A 22,976-nucleotide genomic window follows, 5' to 3' on the forward strand; every position below is an offset into this window, starting at 1 on the left:
CAGTCACTTTTTATATATAAACCCACCTCAACCACTCCAGTACCCCTGCACATTGAATAAGGTACTGGTACTGACCTGTATATCCAACCACTCCAGTACCCCTGCACATTGAATAAGGTACTGACACTGACCTGTATATCCAACCACTCCAGTACCCCTGCACATTGAATAAGGTACTGACCTGTATATCCAACCACTCCAGTACCCCTGCACATTGAATAAGGTACTGACCTGTATATCCAACCACTCCAGTACCCCTGCACATTGAATAAGGTACTGGCACTGACCTGTATATCCAACCACTCCAGTACCCCTGCACATTGAATAAGGTACTGACCTGTATATCCAACCACTCCAGTACCCCTGCACATTGAATAAGGTACTGACCTGTATATCCAACCACTCCAGTACCCCTGCACATTTAATAAGGTACTGACCTGCCATATCCAACCACTCCAGTACCCCTGCACATTGAATAAGGTACTGACCTGTATATCCAACCACTCCAGTACCCCTGCACATTGAATAAGGTACTGACACTGACCTGTATATCCAACCACTCCAGTGACCCCTGCACATTGAATAAGGTACTGACATGTATATCCAACCACTCCAGTACCCCTGCACATTGAATAAGGTACCCTGACCTGTATATCCAACCACTCCAGTACCCCTGCATTGAATAAGGTACTGACACTGACCTGTATATCCAACCACTCCAGTACCCCTGCACATTTAATAAGGTACTGACCTGTATATCCAACCACTCCAGTACCCCTGCACATTGAATAAGGTACTGACCTGTATATCCAACCACTCCAGTACCCCTGCACATTGAATAAGGTACTGACACTGACCTGTATATCCAACCACTCCAGTACCCCTGCACATTGAATAAGGTACTGACATGTATATCCAACCACTCCAGTACCCCTGCACATTGAATAAGGTACTGACCTGTATATCCAACCACTCCAGTACCCCTGCACATTGAATAAGGTACTGACACTGACCTGTACATCCAACCACTCCAGTACCCCTGCCATTGAATAATGTACTGACCTGTATATCCAACCACTCCAGTACCCCTGCACATTGAATAAGGTACTGACCTGTATATCCAACCACTCCAGTACCCCTGCACATTGAATAAGGTACTGACCTGTATATCCAACCACTCCAGTACCCCTGCACATTGAATAAGGTACTGACCTGTATATCCAACCACTCCAGTACCCCTGCACATTGAATAAGGTACTGACCTGTATATCCAACCACTCCAGTATCCCTGCACATTGAATAAGGTACTGACACTGACCTGTATATCCAACCACTCCAGTACCCCTGCACATTGAATAAGGTACTGACACTGACCTGTATATCCAACCACTCCAGTACCCCCTGCATATTGAATAAGGTACTGACACTGACCTGTATATCCAACCACTCCAGTACCCCTGCACATTGAATAAGGTACTGACACTGACCTGTATATCCAACCACTCCAGTACCCCTGCACATTGAATAAGGTACTGACACTGACCTGTATATCCAACCACTCCAGTACCCCTGCACATTGAATAAGGTACTGACACTGACCTGTATATCCAACCACTCCAGTACCCCTGCACATTGAATAAGGTACTGACACTGACCTGTATATACTTGCGTTCTCGTGTTTTTTAACTCGCATCGTAGTTATACATTTATTTATTAGATTTTCTATTCTATATTATTATTTTAATCACTGCATTGTTGGGAAAAGAGCTCTCAAGGAAATCATTTCACTGTTTTACATCTGTTGTAATGTACGTGGCAAATAAAAGTTGAAACTTGAATCATATAACAGCCCACGACCTTCTGCCCCATCGACGCACGCATCATTTTCATGATGTCAGGCAACCCTTCTATAGGAACAATTACATGGTAGTCACATCATCACCACGTCTCTGTTCAGCAGAGTGGAACGTTACGAAACACATACGTAGAAATCTATGGTGTAGAACAGAACAGACAGGACAGCTCTATTCTTTACATTTCTATCTGCAGCGTTCTGAACAGACCCCAGCTAGCTAGCCTACTGTACACCAAAACCTCTTTAGATAATCCCAATCCCAAATGACCCGTCCCCTACCCCCTGTACACTACAACTCATCTGAAAGGATTGGAAAGTCCACCTACCTAAATTGGATCTACATTGGATCTACAGTCTATGGAGGGACCCTAGGCAGGCTACATATCATTCATTCAGCCACACATCTGCTGGTAATGGAGCTGGAATTCAATCAAATCAACAGAGTTGACAGTGAATGCCATCTCACGAACATCTGGGAAATTTCATTTGAATGAATCCCGGCCTATTAGTTGGAATATGGCTGTACAAAGCGTTGGAAAGTGTCCACATTTCAGACCCCTCTGAATGCTACCCTTGGTGACTGGTGAGGGCAGTAGGGCACATGGTAGTGTGTACTTATAGACTATTAACGGCACTTAGGCTGGGATTCATTCAAATCTGCCATAGCAATGTTTAGTCAACATTCTGAAAAGTGAAACCATACCTGTGAGGGGGGTTTCCCTGGTAGTAGTTGTAGGTTTTTATACAGGACCCAAGACCAGGCTGAGAGTTAATTTGACCATTGGAAAAAAAGCTACTGTGAAAAAACTTTAATGCAGGTTGGATTGAATGTATCCCTTAGTGATATAGTCACAGACTTTTAATGGTACTTGGTGTAGTCAGACTCTAGTAGTACGCTCTTCAATAGTGGTGTATGCTGTCTCTGTGTGGAGCGATGCTGACATTAATGAAGATGCTTTCTCCAGGACTGATGCTCTTTCAAATGCCCCCTGCTGCTGTTCTTCTGTAATGGTCTCCCTATGAGTGAGGGATGGAGGGAGGGAAGGAGAGAGAAGGAGGGAGGGGAGAAGAGGACTAGGGGGACTAGGGAATGTGTTGGTTTATAATGTCTCTTAGGGTCCCAGACAGCCAGATTGTGTCCCATTGTAGTTTAGTGATTCATACGTTACCACTCTGCCTCGCTCTCTCCATCTCTCTTTCCCTCTCCCTCTATATCTCTTTCCCTCTCTCTTTCACTCTCCATCTCTCTTTCTCTCAGGCTGGGGGAAGGTGTCTGGCAGGGGATCAGAGGAACAGGGGAGGAGGAAGAGCAGTGGGAGAATCTGATTGGATCCAGCCGGGGTTGGAGGGTGGGGCTTCCACCGTTGGCCTCGGTGAGTGACACCTGCGTCGATGAATCAGAACACAAGCTCTTCTCCGTGTCCACGGAGACCAGCGAGTCTTCAAGCGTGCGGTCCCGGTGTAACTGGGGGCGTGCCTTGGGATGTGGCCAGAACAAGAAGTGGGTGTGGTCTCGGGTGAAGAGGAGGAAGAGGAGGGGGTTGAGGCAGGAGGGGAGGGGTTGGAGGAGGAGCAAGACAGACTTCAGCACCTCCTCCCCCAGAGAAAGCAGCCCCAGCAGGGAGCAGAGAGACAGGAAGGCTACTGGGATGTAGAGGAGACTGTTGATGAAGATCAACCAGATGATGTGTTTAATCATGCTGCAGTCCCACAGCCCCTCACACTCTCCTCTCAGCAGCTCCCAGTACATACGGATGTATGAGGCTGTCACTATCAGCAGACACAGAGTATTCAGCATGATCAGAGAGAGGGGGAAGCCTAGATGGGAGGGAGGGTGGGGGGAGGGGGGATGCAGGGGGGAGGGCAGGCAGAGAGGGGAGGAACCGTACTCCCCCACATTGACCAGAGGGAGGGACGCCAGGGTGAGAGAGAGGGTGAGGCAGAAGAGCGCGCACGTACGGGCGCTCCCGTGTGAGGGCGTCTTCCCGTAGGCCCGTGTGCACGTCACGCTCACGCTACACTGCACGGCCGCCAGGGTCAACAGCAGCACACTCGCCTCGGACGCAAACACCCACACCCACCCCGTCGCCTGGCAACCGGGACCCGACTCCCAGCGGGCGCCATGACGACCAAACTCTCCCAGCGTGAGGGCGTCCACGAGGGCGAGCGTGCATGTGCATACGCCGGTGAGGAGGTTGGCAGCGCCCATGCAGGCGGTGGTGAACCGAAGCGGTGAGAGATAGCCCGCCGAACCGAAGAGCGACAGCAGCAAGAGAGAGTTCCCCAATAGAGACACGATGGAGATGCACCATAGACCCACACGGACCAACCAGCTGCCTAGCAGGGAGTCACATGGCCGGAATGGACCTGGGCGGACGAGAGAAGGTGAGAGAGACTTACTTTTAACAATACAGTGCATTCAGAAAGTATTCAGACCCCTTGAACAGAGTTATCATATAGATCACCTCTACACTGGGGGGACCTGGACAGAACAGAGTTATCATATAGATCACCTCTACACTGGGGGGACCTGGACAGAACAGAGTTATCATATAGATCACCTCTACACTGGGGGGACCTGGACAGAACAGAGTTAACATATAGATCACCTCTACACTGGGGGGACCTGGACAGAACAGAGTTATCATATAGATCACCTCTACACTGGGGGACAGAACAGAGTTATCATATAGATCACCTCTACACTGGGGGGACCTGGACAGAACAGAGTTATCATATAGATCACCTCTACACTGGAGGGACCTGGACAGAACAGAGTTATCATATAGATCACCTCTACACTGGAGGGACCTGGACAGAACAGAGTTATCATATAGATCACCTCTACACTGGGGGGACCTGGACAGAACAGAGTTATCATATAGATCACCTCTACACTGGGGGGACAGAACAGAGTTATCATATAGATCACCTCTACACTGGGGGGACCTGGACAGAACAGAGTTATCATATAGATCACCTCTACACTGGAGGGACCTGGACAGAACAGAGTTATCATATAGATCACCTCTACACTGGAGGGACCTGGACAGAACAGAGTTATCATATAGATCACCTCTACACTGTGGGGACCTGGACAGAACAGAGTTATCATATAGATCACCTCTACACTGGAGGGACCTGGACAGAACAGAGTTATCATATAGATCACCTCTACACTGGGGGGACCTGGACAGAACAGAGTTATCATATAGATCACCTCTACACTGGAGGGACAGAACAGAGTTATCATATAGATCACCTCTACACTGGGGGGACAGAACAGAGTTATCATATAGATCACCTCTACACTGGGGGGACCTGGACAGAACAGAGTTAACATATAGATCACCTCTACACTGGAGGGACCTGGACAGAACAGAGTTATCATATAGATCACCTCTACACTGGGGGGACAGAACAGAGTTATCATATAGATCACCTCTACACTGGGGGGACCTGGACAGAACAGAGTTATCATATAGATCACCTCTACACTGGGGGGACCTGGACAGAACAGAGTTAACATATAGATCACCTCTACACTGGAGGGACCTGGACAGAACAGAGTTATCATATAGATCACCTCTACACTGGGGGGACAGAACAGAGTTATCATATAGATCACCTCTACACTGGAGGGACCTGGACAGAACAGAGTTATCATATAGATCACCTCTACACTGGGGGACAGAACAGAGTTATCATATAGATCACCTCTACACTGGGGGGACCTGGACAGAACAGAGTTATCATATAGATCACCCTCTACACTGGGGGGACCTGGACAGAACAGAGTTAACATATAGATCACCTCTACACTGGAGGGACCTGGACAGAACAGAGTTATCATATAGATCACCTCTACACTGGGGGGACCTGGACAGAACATATAGTACATACAGTGCATTCGGAAAGTATTCAGACCCCTTGACTTTTTACACATTTTGTTACGTTACAGCCTTATTCTACAATGGATTAAATTGTTTTTCCCTCATTAATCTACAAACAATACCCCATAATGACAAAGCAAAAACAGCTTTTTAGACATTTTAGCAAATGTATTAAAAAAAATCCGGAAATATCACATTTACATAAGTATTCAGACCCTTTACTCAGTACTTTGTTGAAGCACCTTTTGGCAGCGATTACAACCTCAAGTCTTCTTGGGTATGACACTACAAGCTTGGCACACCTGTATTTGGGGAGTTTCCCCCATTCTTCTCTGCAGATCCTCTCAAGCTCTGTCAGGTTGGATGGGGAGCGTCGCTGCACAGCTCTTTTCAGGTCTCTCCAGAGATGTTCGATCGGGTTCAAGTCGGGGCTCTGGCTGGGCCACTCAAGGACATTCAGAGACTTGTCCCGAAGCCACTCCTGCATTGTCTTGGCTGTGTGCTTAGGGTTGTTGTCCTGTTGGAAGGTGAACCTTCACCCCAGTCTGAGGTCCTGAACGCTCTGGAACAGATTTCCATCAAGGATCTCTGTGCTGTGCTCCGTTCATCTTTCCCTCGATCCTGACTAGTCTCATTTCACATTTACATTTTAGTCATTTAGCAGATGCTCTTATCCAGAGCGACTTACAGTTAGTGAGTGCATACATTATTATTTTATTTATTTTAAAAAAATATATATTCATACCCCCCGTGGCAATCGAACCCACAACCCTGGCGTTGCAAACGCCATGCTCTACCAGCTGAGCTACATCCCAACTGAGCTACATCCCTGCCGGCTATTCCCTCCCCTACCCTGGACGACGCTGGGCCAATTGTGCGCCGCCCCATGGGTCTCCCGGTCGCGGCCAGCTGAAAAACATCCTGCCGCTGAAAAACATCCCCACAGCATGATGCTGCCACCACCATGCTTCACCGTAGGGATGGTGCCAGGTTTCCTCCAGACGTGATGCTTGTCATTCAGGCCAAAGAGTTCAATCTTGGTTTCATCAGACCAGATAATCTTGTTTCTCATGGTCTGAGAGTCCTTTAGGTGCCTTTTGGCAAACTCCAAGTGGGCTGTCATGTGCCTTTTACTGAGGAGTGGCTTCCGTCTGGCCATTCTACCATAAAGGCCTGATTTGGTGGAGTGCTGCAGAGATGGTTGTTCTTCTGGAAGGTTCTCCCATCTCCATAGAGGAACTCTGGAGCTCTGTCAGAGTGACCATCAGGTTCTTGATCACCTCCCTGACCAAGGCCCTTCTCCCCAAATTGCTCAGTTTGGCCGGGCGGCCAGCTCTAGGAAGAGTCTTGCTGGTTCCAAACTTCTTCCATTTAAGAATGATGGAGGCCAATGTGTTCTTGGGGACCTTCAATGCTGCAGACATATTTTGGTACACTGCCCCATATCTGTGCTCGACACAATCCTGTCTTGACCTCATGACTTGGTTTTTGCTCTGACATGCAATGTCAACTGTGGGACCTTATATAGACAGGTGTGTGCCTTTCCAAATCATGTTCAATCAATTGAATTTACCACAGGTGGACTCCAATCAAGTTGTAGAAATATCTGAAGGATGATCAATGGAAACAGGATGCACCTGAGCTTAATTTCGAGTCTCATAGCAAAGGGTCTGAATACTTACTTGTGTGTAGTATGATGAGGGGAAAACAATTATTTAAGCCAATTCAGAATAAGGCTGTAACGTAACAAAATGTGGAAAAAGTCAAGGTGGTCTGAATACTTTCCGAATGCACTGTATTTAACAATACACACATTCAACACTTGATCCACATCCATCCCAAGTCATTGTAAAAGCAAGGCTAATGTCCATGTGAATGTTGAGGTAAACAGAAGCCTGTATAAGTGGGGTGTGTACCTGGTACAGGAGAAGCCTGTATAAGTGGGGTGTGTACCTGGTACAGGAGAAGCCTGTATAAGTGGGGTGTGTACCTGGTACAGGAGAAGCCTGTATAAGTGGGGTGTGTACCTGGTACAGGAGTGCACTGGACATTGGTCTGTCCTTTAGATTCCTGTATCTCCAGCTGGAGGTTCTCCAGGTCCGGGTCATCTGAATCAACAACAACAACAACAACAACAGAACAGACAAGTCAGACAGACACTGAGGTGTGTGTTTGTGGAGCTCCGTTCAGTCTGTCTAGTCAGCAGGGGAACTGATGTGAACAGCACTCCGTTTAGTCTGTCTAGTCAGCAGGGGAACTGATGTGAACAGCAAAAAAGGTATTTGATATGATTCCAGAAGGTATTTTGATAAATCAGACTAAAGTGTTCTATAACTAATTTCCCCCTGATCATGGTCTGTAGTCTTGTTGTCTTTTGATAAAGCCTCTGTGTCTGTTGAACAGGGCCATTGGTTACATTCTATTGGCTAATGTTTCATTTGACATGAAGGTTTTATGGTCTATCTATCTACCTGTTGAATTGTTCTTAGAGAGAAGGTTTCTCACAGGAGGAAAGCTGGGAAAACACTGGAGTCTATGGATAAGATACTGGAGTCTATGGATAAGATACTGGAGTATATGGATAAGATACTGGAGACTATGGATAAGATACTGGAGTCTATAGAAAAGATACTGGAGTCTATGGATAAGATACTGGAGTCTATAGATAAGATACTGGAGTCTATAGATAAGATACTGGAGTCTATGGATAAGATACTGGAGTCTATGGATAAGATACTGGAGTCTATGGATAAGATACTGGAGTCTATGGATAAGATACTGGAGTCTATGGATAAGATACTGGAGTCTATGGATAAGATACTGGAGTCTATGGATAAGATACTGGAGTCTACGGATAAGATACTGGAGTCTATGGATAAGATACTGGAGTCTACGGATAAGATACTGGAGTCTATAGATAAGATACTGGAGTCTATAGATAAGATACTGGAGTCTATAGATAAGATACTGGAGTCTATAGATAAGATACTGGAGTCTATGGATAAGATACTGGAGTCTATGGATAAGATACTGGAGTCTATAGATAAGATACTGGAGTCTATAGATAAGATACTGGAGTCTATAGATAAGATACTGGAGTCTATAGATAAGATACTGGAGTCTATGGAGTGTGTGTTGCTGTGCCAGGTATCTGTGGTTAAGTAGGGCTCTGACACATTAGAAACAGCAGCTGTTACCCTGTGACCCTGTGACCCTGTGACCCCGTTACCCTGTGACCCTGTGACCCCGTTACCCTGTGACCCTGTGACCCTGTGACCCTGTGACCCTGTGACCCTGTTACCCTGTGACCCTGTGACCCTGTGACCCTGTGACCCTGTTACCCTGCCCTGACTGTGTGTGTGCGCTGTGTGTGTGTGTTCTTACAGTGTGTGTCTGTGTGGATGGGGTATAGGGCAACGGTCCTCTGGTCTAGCTCCTCCTCCTCATTGCTCTGCTCAGTCTCCCATTGGCTGATGGACTTATAGCTATCACATGACCCGTAGACACAGCACTGGTACGCATACGGCATCTCTACCACCCTGAGAGAGAGAGAGATGGGAGAGAGAGAGAGATGGGAAGAGAGAGAGAGAGAGAGAGAGAGAGAGAGAGAGAGAGAGAGAGAGAGAGAGAGAGAGAGAGAGAGAGAGAGAGAGAGATGGGGAGAGAGAGAGAGATGGGAGAGAGAGAGAGAGAGAGAGAGAGATGGGGAGAGAGAGAGAGAGAGATATGGGGAGAGAGAGAGAGATGGGGGAGAGAGAGAGAGGGAGAGTTAAAATTGGCAAAAAACACACACATTTCTTTCCACAGGGCCATGGGGTGAGACAGGGATGCAGTTTAAGCCCCACCCTCTTCAACATATATATCAACGAATTGGCGAGGGCACTAGAACAGTCTGCAGCACCCAGCCTCACCCTACTAGAATCTAAAGTCAAATGTCTTCTGTTTGCTGATGATCTAGTGCTTCTGTCACCAACCAAGGAGGGCCTACAGCAGCACCTAGTTCTTCTGCACAGATTCTGTCAGACCTGGGCCCTGACAGTAAATCTCAATAAGACAAAAATAATGGTGTTCCAAAAAAGGTCCAGTTGCCAGGACCACAAATACAAATTCCATCTAGACACCGTTGCCCTAGAGCACACAAAAAACTATACATACCTCGGCCTAAACATCAGCGCCACACGTAACTTCCACAAAGCTGTGAACGATCTGAGAGACAAGGCAAGAAGGGCCTTCTATGCCATCAAAAGGAACATAAAATTTGACATACCAATTAGGATCTGGCTAAAAATACTTGAATCAGTTATAGAACCCATTGCCCTTTATGGTTCTGAGGTCTGGGGTCCGCTCACCAACCAAGAATTCACAAAATGGGACAAACACCAAATTGAGACTCTGCATGCAGAATTCTGCAAAAACATCCTCCGCAGAGCAGAATTAGGCCAATACCCGCTAATTATCAAAATCCAGAAAAGAGCCGTTAAATTCTATAACCACTTAAAAGGAAGCGATTCCCAAACCTTCCATAACAAAACAATCACCTACAGAGAGATGAACTTGGAGAAGAGTCCCTAAGTAAGCTGGTCCTGGGGCTCTGTTCACAAACACAAACAGACCCCACAGAGCCCCAGGACAACAACACAATTAGACCCAACCAAATCATGAGAAAACAAAAAGAGAATTACTTGACACATTGGAAAGAACAAACAAAAAAACAGAGCAAACTAGAATGCTATTTGGCCCTAAACAGAGAGTACACAGTGGCAGAATACCTGACCACTGTGACTGACCCAAACTTAAGGAAAGCTTTGACTATGTACAGATTCAGTGAGCATAGCCTTGCTATTGAGAAAGGCTGCCGTAGGCAGACCTGGCTCTCAAGAGAAGACAGGCTATGTGGCACACTGCCCACAAAATGAGGTGGAAACTGAGCTGCACTTCCTAAGCTCCTGCCAAATGTATGACCATGTTAGAGACACATATTTCCCTCAGGTTACAGCGATCCACAAAGAATTCGAAAACAAACCCAATTTTGATAAACTCCCTTATCTACTGGGTGAAAAACCACAGTGTGCCATCACAGCTGCAAGATTTGTGACCTGTTGCCACAAGAAAAGGGCAACCAGTGAAGAACAAACACCATTGTAAATACAACCCATATTTATGTTTATTTATTTTCCCATTTGTACTTTAACTATTTGCACATTGTTACAACACTGTATATAGACATAATATGACATTTGAAATGTCTTTATTCTTTTGAAACTTCTGAGTGTAATGTTTACTGTTAGTATTTATTGTTTATTTCACTTTTGTTTACTATCTACTTCACTTGCTTTGGCAACGTTAACATACGTTTCCCATGACAATAAAGCCCTTAAATATAAATATAAATTGAATTGAATTGAGAGAGAGAGGAAGAGAGAGAGAGAAGGGAGAGAGAGAGAGAGAGAGACCAAATTTTTCAGCATGATTTTACAAAACATATAGATTTAGAGTTAGATAAACTTGTTTTTTTTGGCAGGGACATATACAGGATGCTACCCTCTACAACATAACCTTCATTCCAAACCAAAACTCCAAACCTACAACCTGATTTTGGACAGATTTACCTGGAGTTACCTGGAAGGCTTTCTACTACCAAGGATGACTATTCCCAAACTATACAGCAAATGCTCTGGCAAACAAACAGAAACCTGAAAACACCATCCAACCTGGAACAGAGTGAGTAATGTTTAGTATGAAGCTATTTTTCACTTTCAAAAACCAAGAAGAAAAATACATTACAATGATATATTTTATTTTATAAGGACTGAATGCTAAGGCTACCAAGCTTAAACTTGCTTTTACAAAGAGATACAATTTCAATTAGCACTGACGTGTGAAGTGAGAGGTGTCAAAGCCCCTGAGCCCAACAATGGCAGGAGAGTCGTACAGTCTACCCCAACCAAATGGAGAGGCCTTAGAAGCACCCTCCCGCTGTTCAGAGGTAATTAAAATACAATACCCTCTGAATGTAAAAAACGACAAGACACGAAAAGAGCACAAAATGAACCTCCTTATGGGAAATCAGGAGACACTTTTTGCTGACTTTTATAAAAATGGGAACATAAGCAACCTTATCTTCCACACAGACCATCCCCTGGCATGGCACAGTGCTATACTAGCACACTACCCCTCTGTTAAGAGGGGGGGTGTTAGCGATGGGTGGAAACTCAGGATACTAGACAACGAGGACTCTGATATATGCTTATATGAATCCCTATAAATCTGGAACAGTTTTGGTACAGGGCATCCCCAAACAGTTTCAGCTGGACTTTCACCTAAGCAAAGAAATAGCTCAGCAGGAGAAGATCTCACTTGAGAAAGATACCCCTACCCCGAGCGGGTCAGACCAGACCTCTTCATTAAATAACCCCACTGAGCAACCCCAAGCGGAAAGTCAACTTCCCAGCACAGAGTACTACTCCCTCATTGAAATGAAGGATAAATTCACCCAGCTGGAGGTAAGGCAGGTGGAGCTGGAATAGCAGGTGAACACACTCCAGTCAGCACAGACCCAGACAACAGTCCAGCACAACAACACCCCCTTAACTAGACCTGGAGAGCTGCAGGTAGAGAGAGACATGTCTGCACTCTGGACTGTGGTGAGACAACATCAACAGGAGAAAGAGCAGGAGCAGGAGAAGAACAGAGCACTAGAGGAGAGGATCAGAGTGCTGGAGGAGAAGGTGAGAACGATGACGGGTGACAGAGAACAACCCATTAGAGAGCTGGCCACCCCCGCAGAGAAGCCAGCAGAACAGCAGCCCACCTCAGATCCTGACCAAAGTCTCGACACCGCAGCAGAACAGTACACCCTAGACCCTGACCATAGCCTCGACATCACAGCAGGACAAACAAATGAAGAACCCCAAGCCCAGGGGATCCCAACCCCCTCTGAGCACCCCCCAGTCAGACACCCTGATAGCCCTCATGACGACCCCCCCACACCCACTGAGGTCATACACAAGCAACAGATTGTACTCCTTATGGACTCAAACGGGAAATACATACAAGAAAATTAAACTTTTTCCCAAACATACTCTGGTGTCCAAACACCCAGCGTGCCCTAGACCTTCTGTCTGAGGACCGACTAGGATCACCCAGCCACATAATAATACACACAGGCACAAACGACCTGAGAACACAGCAGGAAAGGGTGGCCACAGCACTCAAGGGAGTGATAGAAAAAGCTTCTTCCACTTTCCCCAACGCACAAGTGGTTACCTCCACCCTGCTACCACGAAAATACCTCCACCCTGCTACCATACAGCAGGTAAATGCAAGTTCTGTGCCTCAAAACTTAATGTCTACCTGGCCCACAACTCCACCCTGGACTTGAACAGCCTTTACGACCATCTCCACCTATTCAAGGCAGCAGTGCCCACCTTCGCCTGGACCCTAAAGGATATCGCCCTCAACCGCAGACCCAACACCTCACACAGGAGCAACAGATCAACAGCCCAGACCAGCGAGACACTCTCTCAGACCTGCGGGACCCCCCACAGGACCTACACATAGAGGACCCCCGCAGAGAGGACCTACATCCAGACCACAGCACCATCAACCACATCTACACTCCCACCCCCACCAATTATCACCCCCCCAAGTCAACCATACCCAAACCCCATTTAGGCCCCCTCAGATCAGACCTAGGTTACAGAGAGCTGGTAGTCCCATCCACCAAACTACCAGGTGTGAAACAGAGAAGGGACTCAGGGGGTATGCTAATTTGGTATAGAGCAGACCTAACTCACTCTATTAAATTAATCAAAACAGGAACATTTTACATTTGGCTAGAAATGTATAAGGAAATGTCCTCAACAGAGAAAATGTCCTCCTGTGTGCTACCTATATCCCCCACTAGAATCCCCATACTTTAACGAAGACAGCTTCTCCATCCTGGAGGGGGAAATCAATCATTTCCAGGCCCAGGGACATGTACTAGTCTGTGTGCGACCTAAATGCCAGAACTGGACAAGAATCTGACACCCTCAGCACACAGGGGGACAAACACCTACCTGGAGGTGACAGCATTCCCTCCCCCATATGCCCCCCTAGGCACAACTACGACAACATAACCAACAAAAACGGGTCACAACTCCTGCAGTTCTGTCGCACACTGGGTATGTACATAGTCAATGGTAGGCTTCGAGGGGACTCCTATGGTAGGTACACCTATAGCTCATCCCTTGGCAGTAGTACTGTAGACTACTTTATCACTGACCTCAACCCAGAGTCTCTCAGAGCGTTCACAGTCAACCCACTGACAACCCTATCAGATCACAGCAAAATTACAGTCTACTTGAACAGAGCAATACTCAATCATGAGGCATCAAAGCCAAAGGAACTGAATAATATTAAGAAATGCTATAGATGGAAGGAAAGTAGTGTCGAAAAATACCAAAAAACAATTAGGCAACAACAAATTCAATCCCTTTTAGACAACTTCCTGGACAAAATGTTTCACTGTAATAATGAAGGAGTAAACCACTTCTCCAATCTTTTTGGCCCTATAACAAAGAACAAACAGCAAAAAAATATACATGATCAAATACAAATCTTACAATCAACTATTAAAGACTACCAGAACCCACTGGATTCTCCAATTACACTGAATGAACTACAGGCAAAAATACAAACCCTCCAACCCAAAAAGGCCTGTGGTGTTAATGGTATCCTCAATGAAATGACAAAATATACAGACCACAAATTCCAATTGGCTATACTTAAACTCTTTAACATCATCCTTAGCTCTGGCATCTTCCCCAATATTTGGAACCAAGGACTGATCACCCCAATCCACGAAAGTGGAGACAAAGTTGACCCCAATAACTACCGTGGGATATGCGTCAACAGCAACCTTGGGAAAATCCTCTGCATTATCATTAACAGCAGACTAGTTCATTTCCTCAGAGAAAACAATGTACTGAGCAAATGTCAAATAAAAAAAGATTTAAAAAAAGACAAAATAACAATTGTAAAGTGGTTGTCCCACTGGCTATCATAAGGTGAATGCACCAATTTGTAAGTCACTCTGGATAAGAGCGTCTGCTAAATGACGAAAATGTAAATGTAAATGTAATGTAATGCTTTTTAACAAATTACCATAAGACAGACCACGTATTCACCCTGCACACCCTAATTGACAAACAAACAAACCAAAACAAAGGCAAAGTCTTCTCATGCTTTGTTGATTTCAAAAAATCTTTTGACTCAATTTTGCATGAAGATCTGCTATACAAATTGATGGAAAGTGGGGTTGGGGGAAAAAACATACAACATTATAAAATCCATGTACACAAACAACAAGTATGCGGTTAAAATTGGCAAAAAAAAACACACATTTATTTCCACAGGGCCATGGGGTGAGACAGGGATGCAGTTTAAGCCCCACCCTCTTCAACATATATATAAAAGAATTGGCGAGGGCACTAGAACAGTCTGCAGCACCCGGCCTCACCCTACTAGAATCTGAAGTCAAATGTCTAATGTTTGCTGATGATCTGGTGCTTCTGTCACCAACCAATGAGGGCCTACAGCAGCACCTAGATCTTCTGCACAGATTCTGTCATACCAGGGCCCTGACAGTAAATCTCAGTAAGACAAAAATAATGGTGTTCCAAAAAAGGTCCAGTTGCCAGGACAACAAATACAAATTCCATCTAGACACCGTTGCCCTAGAGCACACAAAAAAACGATACATACCTCGACCTAAACATCAGCACCACAGGTAACTTCCACAAAGCTGTGAACGATCTGAGAGACAAGGCAAGAAGGGCCTTCTCTGCCATCAAAAGGAACATTAAATTTGACATACCAATTAGGATCTGGCTAAAAATATTTGAATCAGTTATAGACTCCATTGCCCTTTATGGTTGTGAGGTCTGGGGTCCGCTCACCAACCAAGAACTCACAAAATGGAACAAACACCAAATTGAGGCTCTGCATGCAGAATTCTGCAAAAATATCCTCAGTGTACAACAGAAAACACAAAATAATGCATGCAGAGCAGAATTAGGCCGATACCCGCTAATGATCAAAATCCAGAAAAGAGCTGTTAAATTCTATAATTTAAGTCCCTCTCCCTAAAAATTGTCAAAGACTCCAGCCACCCTAGTCATAGACTGTTCTCTCTGCTACCGCACAGCATAAACAAAAACCCAAACAGACCCCACAGAGCCCAACAACAACACAACAGGACAACAACAACAACAACACAATTAGACCCAACCAGATCATGAGAATACAAAAAGAGAATTACTTGACACATTGGAAAACTAGAATGCTATTTGGCCCTAAACAGAGAGTACACAGTGGCAGATTACCTGACCACTGTGATTGACCCAAACTTACGGAAAGCTTTGACTATGTACAGACAGGCTCAGTGAGCATAGCCTTGCTATTGAGAAAGGCTGCTGTAGGCAGACCTGGCTCTCAAGAGAAGACAGGCTATGTGCACACTGCCCACAAAATGAGGTGGAAACTGAGCTGCACTTCCTAACCTCCTGCCAAATGTATGACCATATTAGAGACACATATTTCCCTCAGATTACACAGACCCACAAAGAATTCAACTTCCTTATTTACTGGGTGAAATACCACAGTGTACCATCACAGCAGCAATATTTGTGACCTGTTGCCATAAGAAAAGGGCAACCAGTGAAGAACAACCACCATTGTAAATACAACCCATATTTATGTTTATTTATTTTCCCATTTGTACTTTAACTATTTGCACATCATTATAACACTGTATATAGACATAATATGACATTTGAAATGTCTCTATTCCTTTGGAACTTCTGAGTGTAATGTTTACTGTTCATTTTGATTGTTTATTTCACTTTTGTTTATTATCTACTTCACTTGCTTTGGCAACGTTAACATACGTTTCCCATGTCAATAAAGCCCTTAAATTGAAATTAAAATTGAATTGAGAGATGGGGAGAGAGAGAGAGAGAGACAGATGGGAAGAGAGAAAGAGATTGGAAGAGAGGTTAGTTACAGAGTCAGAAACATCTGAGGAAGTTCTTGGATCGGTAGCATGCTGGTTCTTGTTAGCGTGATTAACCTCCCTGCAGGGAGCTCACCATAGATTAATCTCTATGGAGCTAGCAGTGTCAGACAGACAGACAGGCAGGCAGGCAGGCAGGCAGGCAGGCAGGCAGGCAGGCAGGCAGGGGGGCAGGAAGGCAGGCAGGCAGGCAGGCAGGCAGGCAGGCAGGCAGGCGGGGCAGGCGGGCAGGGGGGCAGGAAGGCAGGCAGGCAGGCAGGCAGGCAGGAAGGAAGGCAGGAAGGCAGGAAGGCAGGCAGGCAGGCAGGCAGGCAGGCAGGCAGGCAGGCAGGCAGGCAGGCAGGCAGGCAGGCAGGGGGGCAGGAAGGCAGGCAGGCAGGCAGGCAGGCAGGCAGGCAGGCAGGAAGGAAGGCAGGAAGGCAGGAAGGCAGGCAGGCAGGCAGGCAGGCAGGCAGGCAGGAAGGCAGGCAGACAGACAGACAGACAGACAGACAGACAGACAGACAGACAGACAGACAGACAGACAGACAGACAGACAGACAGACAGACAGACAGACAGACAGACAGGCAGGCAGGCAGACAGACAGACAGGCAGGCAGTCAGACAGGCAGACAGACAGGTGACCCTGTGACCATGTCATGACCCAGATTCCTCAACACTAAAACGGAACTCAAAACAACACTCCAGAGTTCTAGAACACTGACAGGTTCACAGTACTGTCAGAGAGCCTGCCAACAGACCCACATCTATCAGAATAGACAGATTCACAGTACTGTCAGAGAGCCTGCCAACAGACCCACATCTATCAGAATAGACAGATTCACAGTACTGTCAGAGAGCCTGCCAACAGACCCACATCTATCAGAATAGACAGATTCACAGTACTGTCAGAGAGCCTGCCAACAGACCCACATCTATCAGAATAGACAGGTTCACAGTACTGTCAGAGAGCCAAGATATTTTCCAGTGTATAATGACTGGAACTGTATCGCTCTGGGGGCCGATTCAGACTTGAGATAAGTGGACTTAATAATTAAGACCATGTTAATTCTACTTATCACAGGTCTGAATCAGGCCCTGGGTGAATGGGATATTTATAGAATCATCTACTTGAGGATGAGAGACAGGGAGATAGAGGGATGGATGGGGAGATAGAGGGAGAGATGGGGAGATAGAGGGATGAATGGGGAGATAGAGGGAGAGATGGGGAGATAGAGGTATGGATGGGGAGATAGAGGGAGAGATGGGGAGATAGAGGGGATGGATGGGGAGATAGAGGGAGAGATGGGGAGATAGAGGGATGGATGGGGAGATAGAGGGATGGATGGGGAGATATGGGGAGATAGAGGGATGGATGGGGAGATAGAGGGATGGATGGGGAGATAGAGGGATGGATGGGGAGATAGAGGGAGAGATGGGGAGATAGAGGGATGGATGGGGAGATAGAGGGATGGATGGGGAGATAGAGGGATGGATGGGGAGATAGAGGGATGGATGGGGAGATGGGGAGATAGAGGGAGAGATGGGGAGATGGAGATATGGGGGAGATATAGGGATGGATGGGGGAGATAGAGGTATGGATGGGAGATAGAGGGAGAGATGGGGAGATAGAGGGATGAATGGGGAGATAGAGGGATGGATGGGGAGATAGAGGGATGGATGGGGAGATAGAGGGATGTATGGGGAGATAGAGGGATGGATGGGGAGATAGAGGGATGGATGGAGAGATAGAGGGAGAGATGGGGAGATAGAGGTATGGATGGGGAGATAAAGGGAGAGATGGGGAGATAGAGGGAGAGATGGGGAGATAGAGGTATGGATGGGGAGATAGAGGGATGGATGGGGAGATAGAGGGATGGATGGAGAGATAGAGGGAGAGATGGGGAGATAGAGGTATGGATGGGGAGATATGGGGAGATAGAGGGAGAGATGGGGAGATAGAGGTATGGATGGGGAGATAGAGGGATGGATGGGGAGATAGAGGGAGGGATGGGGAGATAGAGGGATGGATGGGGAGATAGAGGGAGAGATGGGGAGATAGAGGGAGAGATGGGGAGATAGAGGTATGGATGGGGAGATAGAGGGATGGATGGGGAGATAGAGGGAGAGATGGGGAGATAGAGGTATGGATGGGGAGATAGAGGGATGGATGGGGAGATAGAGGTATGGATGGGGAGATAGAGGGATGGATGGGGAGATAGAGGGATGGATGGGGAGATAGAGGATGGATGGGGAGATAGAGGGAGAGATGGGGAGATAGAGGTATGGATGGGGAGATAGAGGGAGAGATGGGGAGATAGAGGAGTTCTCCCAGGTGTTGTTGATATTGAATATAGAGACTGACATGTTTACATGACAGACAGAACACCTGGGGGTGTATTGGTGGCTGGGTCAGAACACCTGGGGGTGTATTGGTGGCTGGGTCAGAACACCTGAGGGTGTATTGGTGGCTGGGTCAGAACACCTGAGGTTGTATTGGTGGCTGGGTCAGAACACCTGAGGTTGTATTGGTGGCTGGGTCAGAACACCTGAGGGTGTATTGGTGGCTGGGTCAGAACACCTGAGGTTGTATTGGTGGCTGGGTCAGAACACCTGGGGGTGTATTGGTGGCTGGGTCTGAACACCTGAGGGTGTATTGGTGGCTGGGTCAGAACACCTGAGGTTGTATTGGTGGCTGGGTCAGAACACCTGAGGTTGTATTGGTGGCTGGGTCAGAACACCTGAGGTTGTATTGGTGGCTGGGTCAGAACACCTGAGGGTGTATTGGTGGCTGGGTCAGAACACCTGAGGGTGTATTGGTGGCTGGGTCAGAACACCTGAGGTTGTATTGGTGGCTGGGTCAGGAGATTGTTTGAAATAGAGAGTATAATAAGAGCTGGACGGTGGGAGTGTTCTTCTGACGATTACTACAGGTGGTTGCTGAGACGGCTGAAGCAGACGAGGTTGAAAGACTAAAACCATGCTAGGGAAGATGTATTAGATGACAATAAACCTGCTGTTATCCTTCTACTAAAGCTCAGTCAAAAATAACCTCTACACAGACTCAAGCTTTACATGATCCTGTTGGGCTCCCGAGTGGCGTAGTGGTCTAAGGCACTGCATCTCAGTGCTTGAGGCGTCAATACAGACCCCCTGGTTTGATTCCAGGCTGTATCACAACCGGCCGTGATTGGGAGTCCCATAGGGCGGCGCACAATTGGCCCAGCGTCGTCCGGGTTTGGCCGGTGTAGGCCGTCATTGTAAATAAGAATTTGTTCTTAACTGACTTGCCTTGTTAAATAAAAAAATAAAAACATCGTAAACGTTTCCTTCTGGAAAAATAGGATAGATAAAGAAGTAGAGCGTAATCAACAAAGTGCAAAATAATTTATGAAAATAAATTGATGAATCCATATTTAAATACATACAGTGGGGGAAAAAAGTATTTAGTCAGCCACCAATTGTGCAAGTTCTCCCACTTAAAAAGATGAGAGAGGCCTGTCATTTTTATCATAGGTACACGTCAACTATGACAGACAAATTGAGAATTTTTTTCTCCAGAAATTCACATTGTAGGATTTTTAATGAATTTATTTGCAAATTATGGTGGAAAATAAGTATTTGGTCACCTACAAACAAGCAAGATTTATGGCTCTCACAGACCTGTAACGTCTTCTTTAAGAGGCTCCTCTGTCCTCCACTCGTTACCTGTATTAATGGCACCTGTTTGAACTTGTTATCAGAATAAAAGACACCTGTCCACAACCTCAAACAGTCACACTCCAAACTCCACTATGGCCAAGACCAAAGAGCTGTCAAAGGACACCAGAAACAAAATTGTAGACCTGCACCAGGCTGGGAAGACTGAATCTGCAATAGGTAAGCAGCTTGGTTTGAAGAAATCAACTGTGGGAGCAATTATTAGGAAATGGAAGACATACAAGACCACTGATAATCTCCCTCGATCTGGGGCTCCACGCAAGATCTCACCCGTAGGGGTCAAAATGATCACAAGAACGGTGAGCAAAAATCCCAGAACCACACGGGGGACCTAGTGAATGACCTGCAGAGAGCTGGGACCAAAGTAACAAAGCCTACCATCAGTAACACACTATGCCGCCAGGGACTCAAATCCTGCAGTGCCAGACGTGTCCCCCTGCTTAAGCCAGTACATGTCCAGGCCCGTCTGAAGTTTGCTAGAGTGCATTTGGATGATCCAGAAGAGGATTGGGAGAATGTCATATGGTCAGATGAAACCAAAATGGAACTTTTTGGTCAAAACTCAACTCGTCGTGTTTGGAGGACAAAGAATGCTGAGTTGCATCCAAAGATCACCATACCTACTGTGAAGCATGGGGGTGGAAACATCATGATTTGGGGCTGTTTTTCTGCAAAGGGACCAGGACGACTGATCCGTGTAAAGGAAAGAATGAATGGGGCCATGTATCGTGAGATTTTGAGTGAAAACCTCCTTCCATCAGCAATGGCATTGAAGATGAAACGTGGCTGGGTCTTTCAGCGTGACAATGATCCCAAACACACCGCCCGGGCAATGAAGGAGTGGCTTCGTAAGAAGCATTTAAAGGTCCTGGAGTGGCCTAGCCAGTCTCCAGATCTCAACCCCATAGAAAATCTTTGGAGGGAGTTGAAAGTCCGTGTTGCCCAGCGACAGCCCCAAAACATCACTGCTCTAGAGGAGATCTGCATGGAGGAATGGGCCAAAATACCAGCAACAGTGTGTGAAAACCTTGTGAAGACTTACAGAAAACGTTTGACCTGTGTCATTGCCAACAAAGGGTATATAACAAAGTATTGAGAAACTTTTGTTATTGACCAAATACTTATTTTCCACCATAATTTGCAAATAAAAATCCTACAATGTGATTTTCTGGATTTTTTTTCCTCATTTTGTCTGTCATAGTTGACGTGTACCTATGATGAAAATTACAGGCCTCTCTCATCTTTTTAAGAGGGAGAACTGGCACAATTGGTGGCTGACTAAATACTTTTTTCCCCCACTGTAAACACCAAATAGATTAGATGAACAATTCTGTATTTTTGTTCCATTCACCATATAAACAAAATGTTTTGGGGCGCTAAGCAAATTTGAGGTTTTGTGAGCGGAAACTTGAACGTTGTGAGAATTTTGTGCAACTTCCAGCACGCGTTTACAGTGAACACGGAGGCTGTATCCTGACAGTTTTAGACAGTAGCCAAAAGGCTGTATCCTGACAGTTTTAGACAGTAGCCAACAGGCTGTATCCTGACAGTTTTAGACAGTAGCCAACAGGCTGTATCCTGACAGTTTTAGACAGTAGCCAACAGGCTGTATCCTGACAGTTTTAGACAGTAGCCAACAGGCTGTATCCTGACAGTTTTAGACAGTAGCCAACAGGCTGTATCCTGACAGTTTTAGACAGTAGCCAACAGGTTATTGTGGCTATCTGAGCATAATGTAGGACTACCAACAAAACCAATGGAGCAAATCCCATTACATTTTCACATGGAAATAGCTTTTGATTTCTATGATCTAGCCTACAGTAGCCTATATGTGGTGTTCAATGCAGGTCTACATTGCATGAGACTTTTAAAAAAACGTTTTGACATTATGAAGGGCTTGACATTAATTAATTATTTTTTACTTGGTCTGTAACATCATGGGCCAAATAGGTGACTGTAAATTGCTTTCAAAATAAAACCACTTTACAAAATAAAATTATTGATTATTACCATACAGAGAATTAGACAATGTAGGCTACCCCTCTGCCTATTGGCTTATTTGCATATTCAAGCCTGTCTCAAAATACAACACTGCCCATTTAATTAAGACAAGCTTTTTACCTGACTGGCTTTTCAAAGACAGCTTGAAATGTAGCCTACACGGTTTGTGCTCTTGTAGGAAGCAGTATCTAACTCCCCATTGCTGACCTGTACTTATCTATAACTGGGCTAATAACTCACTAACTAGCAAAGAATATCAACAAATGTTCCCCACCCACGGCTCTGATCTGAACTGATATGAAAAGCACATTCACTTGCGGGTGATTGAAAGACCGCTCGTGGGCTACCCCTGCCAATAGAATGATACTCCGTGGCGCCCTGTCCCTGTCTGTTATTCTGGTCCCTGTCCCTGTCTGTTATTCTGGTCCCTGTCCCTGTCTGTTATTCTGGTCCCTGTCCCTGTCTGTTATTC

At 46.0% G+C, this 22,976-nt stretch overlaps 1 protein-coding gene across 1 annotated transcript in view; it reads right to left on the reverse strand.

Annotated features, from left to right (window-relative positions):
- Nucleotides 1-2,538: 2,538 nt before the first annotated feature.
- Nucleotides 2,539-22,976, reverse strand: part of LOC121587366 (leucine-rich repeat-containing G-protein coupled receptor 6) — a 164,494-nt gene continuing 144,056 nt past the window's right edge. The window contains exons 16-18 of the mRNA XM_045206808.1: nt 9,133-9,287; nt 7,776-7,856; nt 2,539-4,222 (exon numbers count right to left, since the gene is read on the reverse strand). Coding sequence (XP_045062743.1) covers nt 3,021-4,222; nt 7,776-7,856; nt 9,133-9,287 — 1,438 coding nt within the window. The 3' untranslated portion in view covers nt 2,539-3,020. The remainder of the gene's footprint in view (nt 4,223-7,775; nt 7,857-9,132; nt 9,288-22,976) is intronic.

This window comes from Coregonus clupeaformis, chromosome 24 (assembly GCF_020615455.1).
Source record: "Coregonus clupeaformis isolate EN_2021a chromosome 24, ASM2061545v1, whole genome shotgun sequence".
Lineage (NCBI taxonomy): Eukaryota > Metazoa > Chordata > Actinopteri > Salmoniformes > Salmonidae > Coregonus > Coregonus clupeaformis.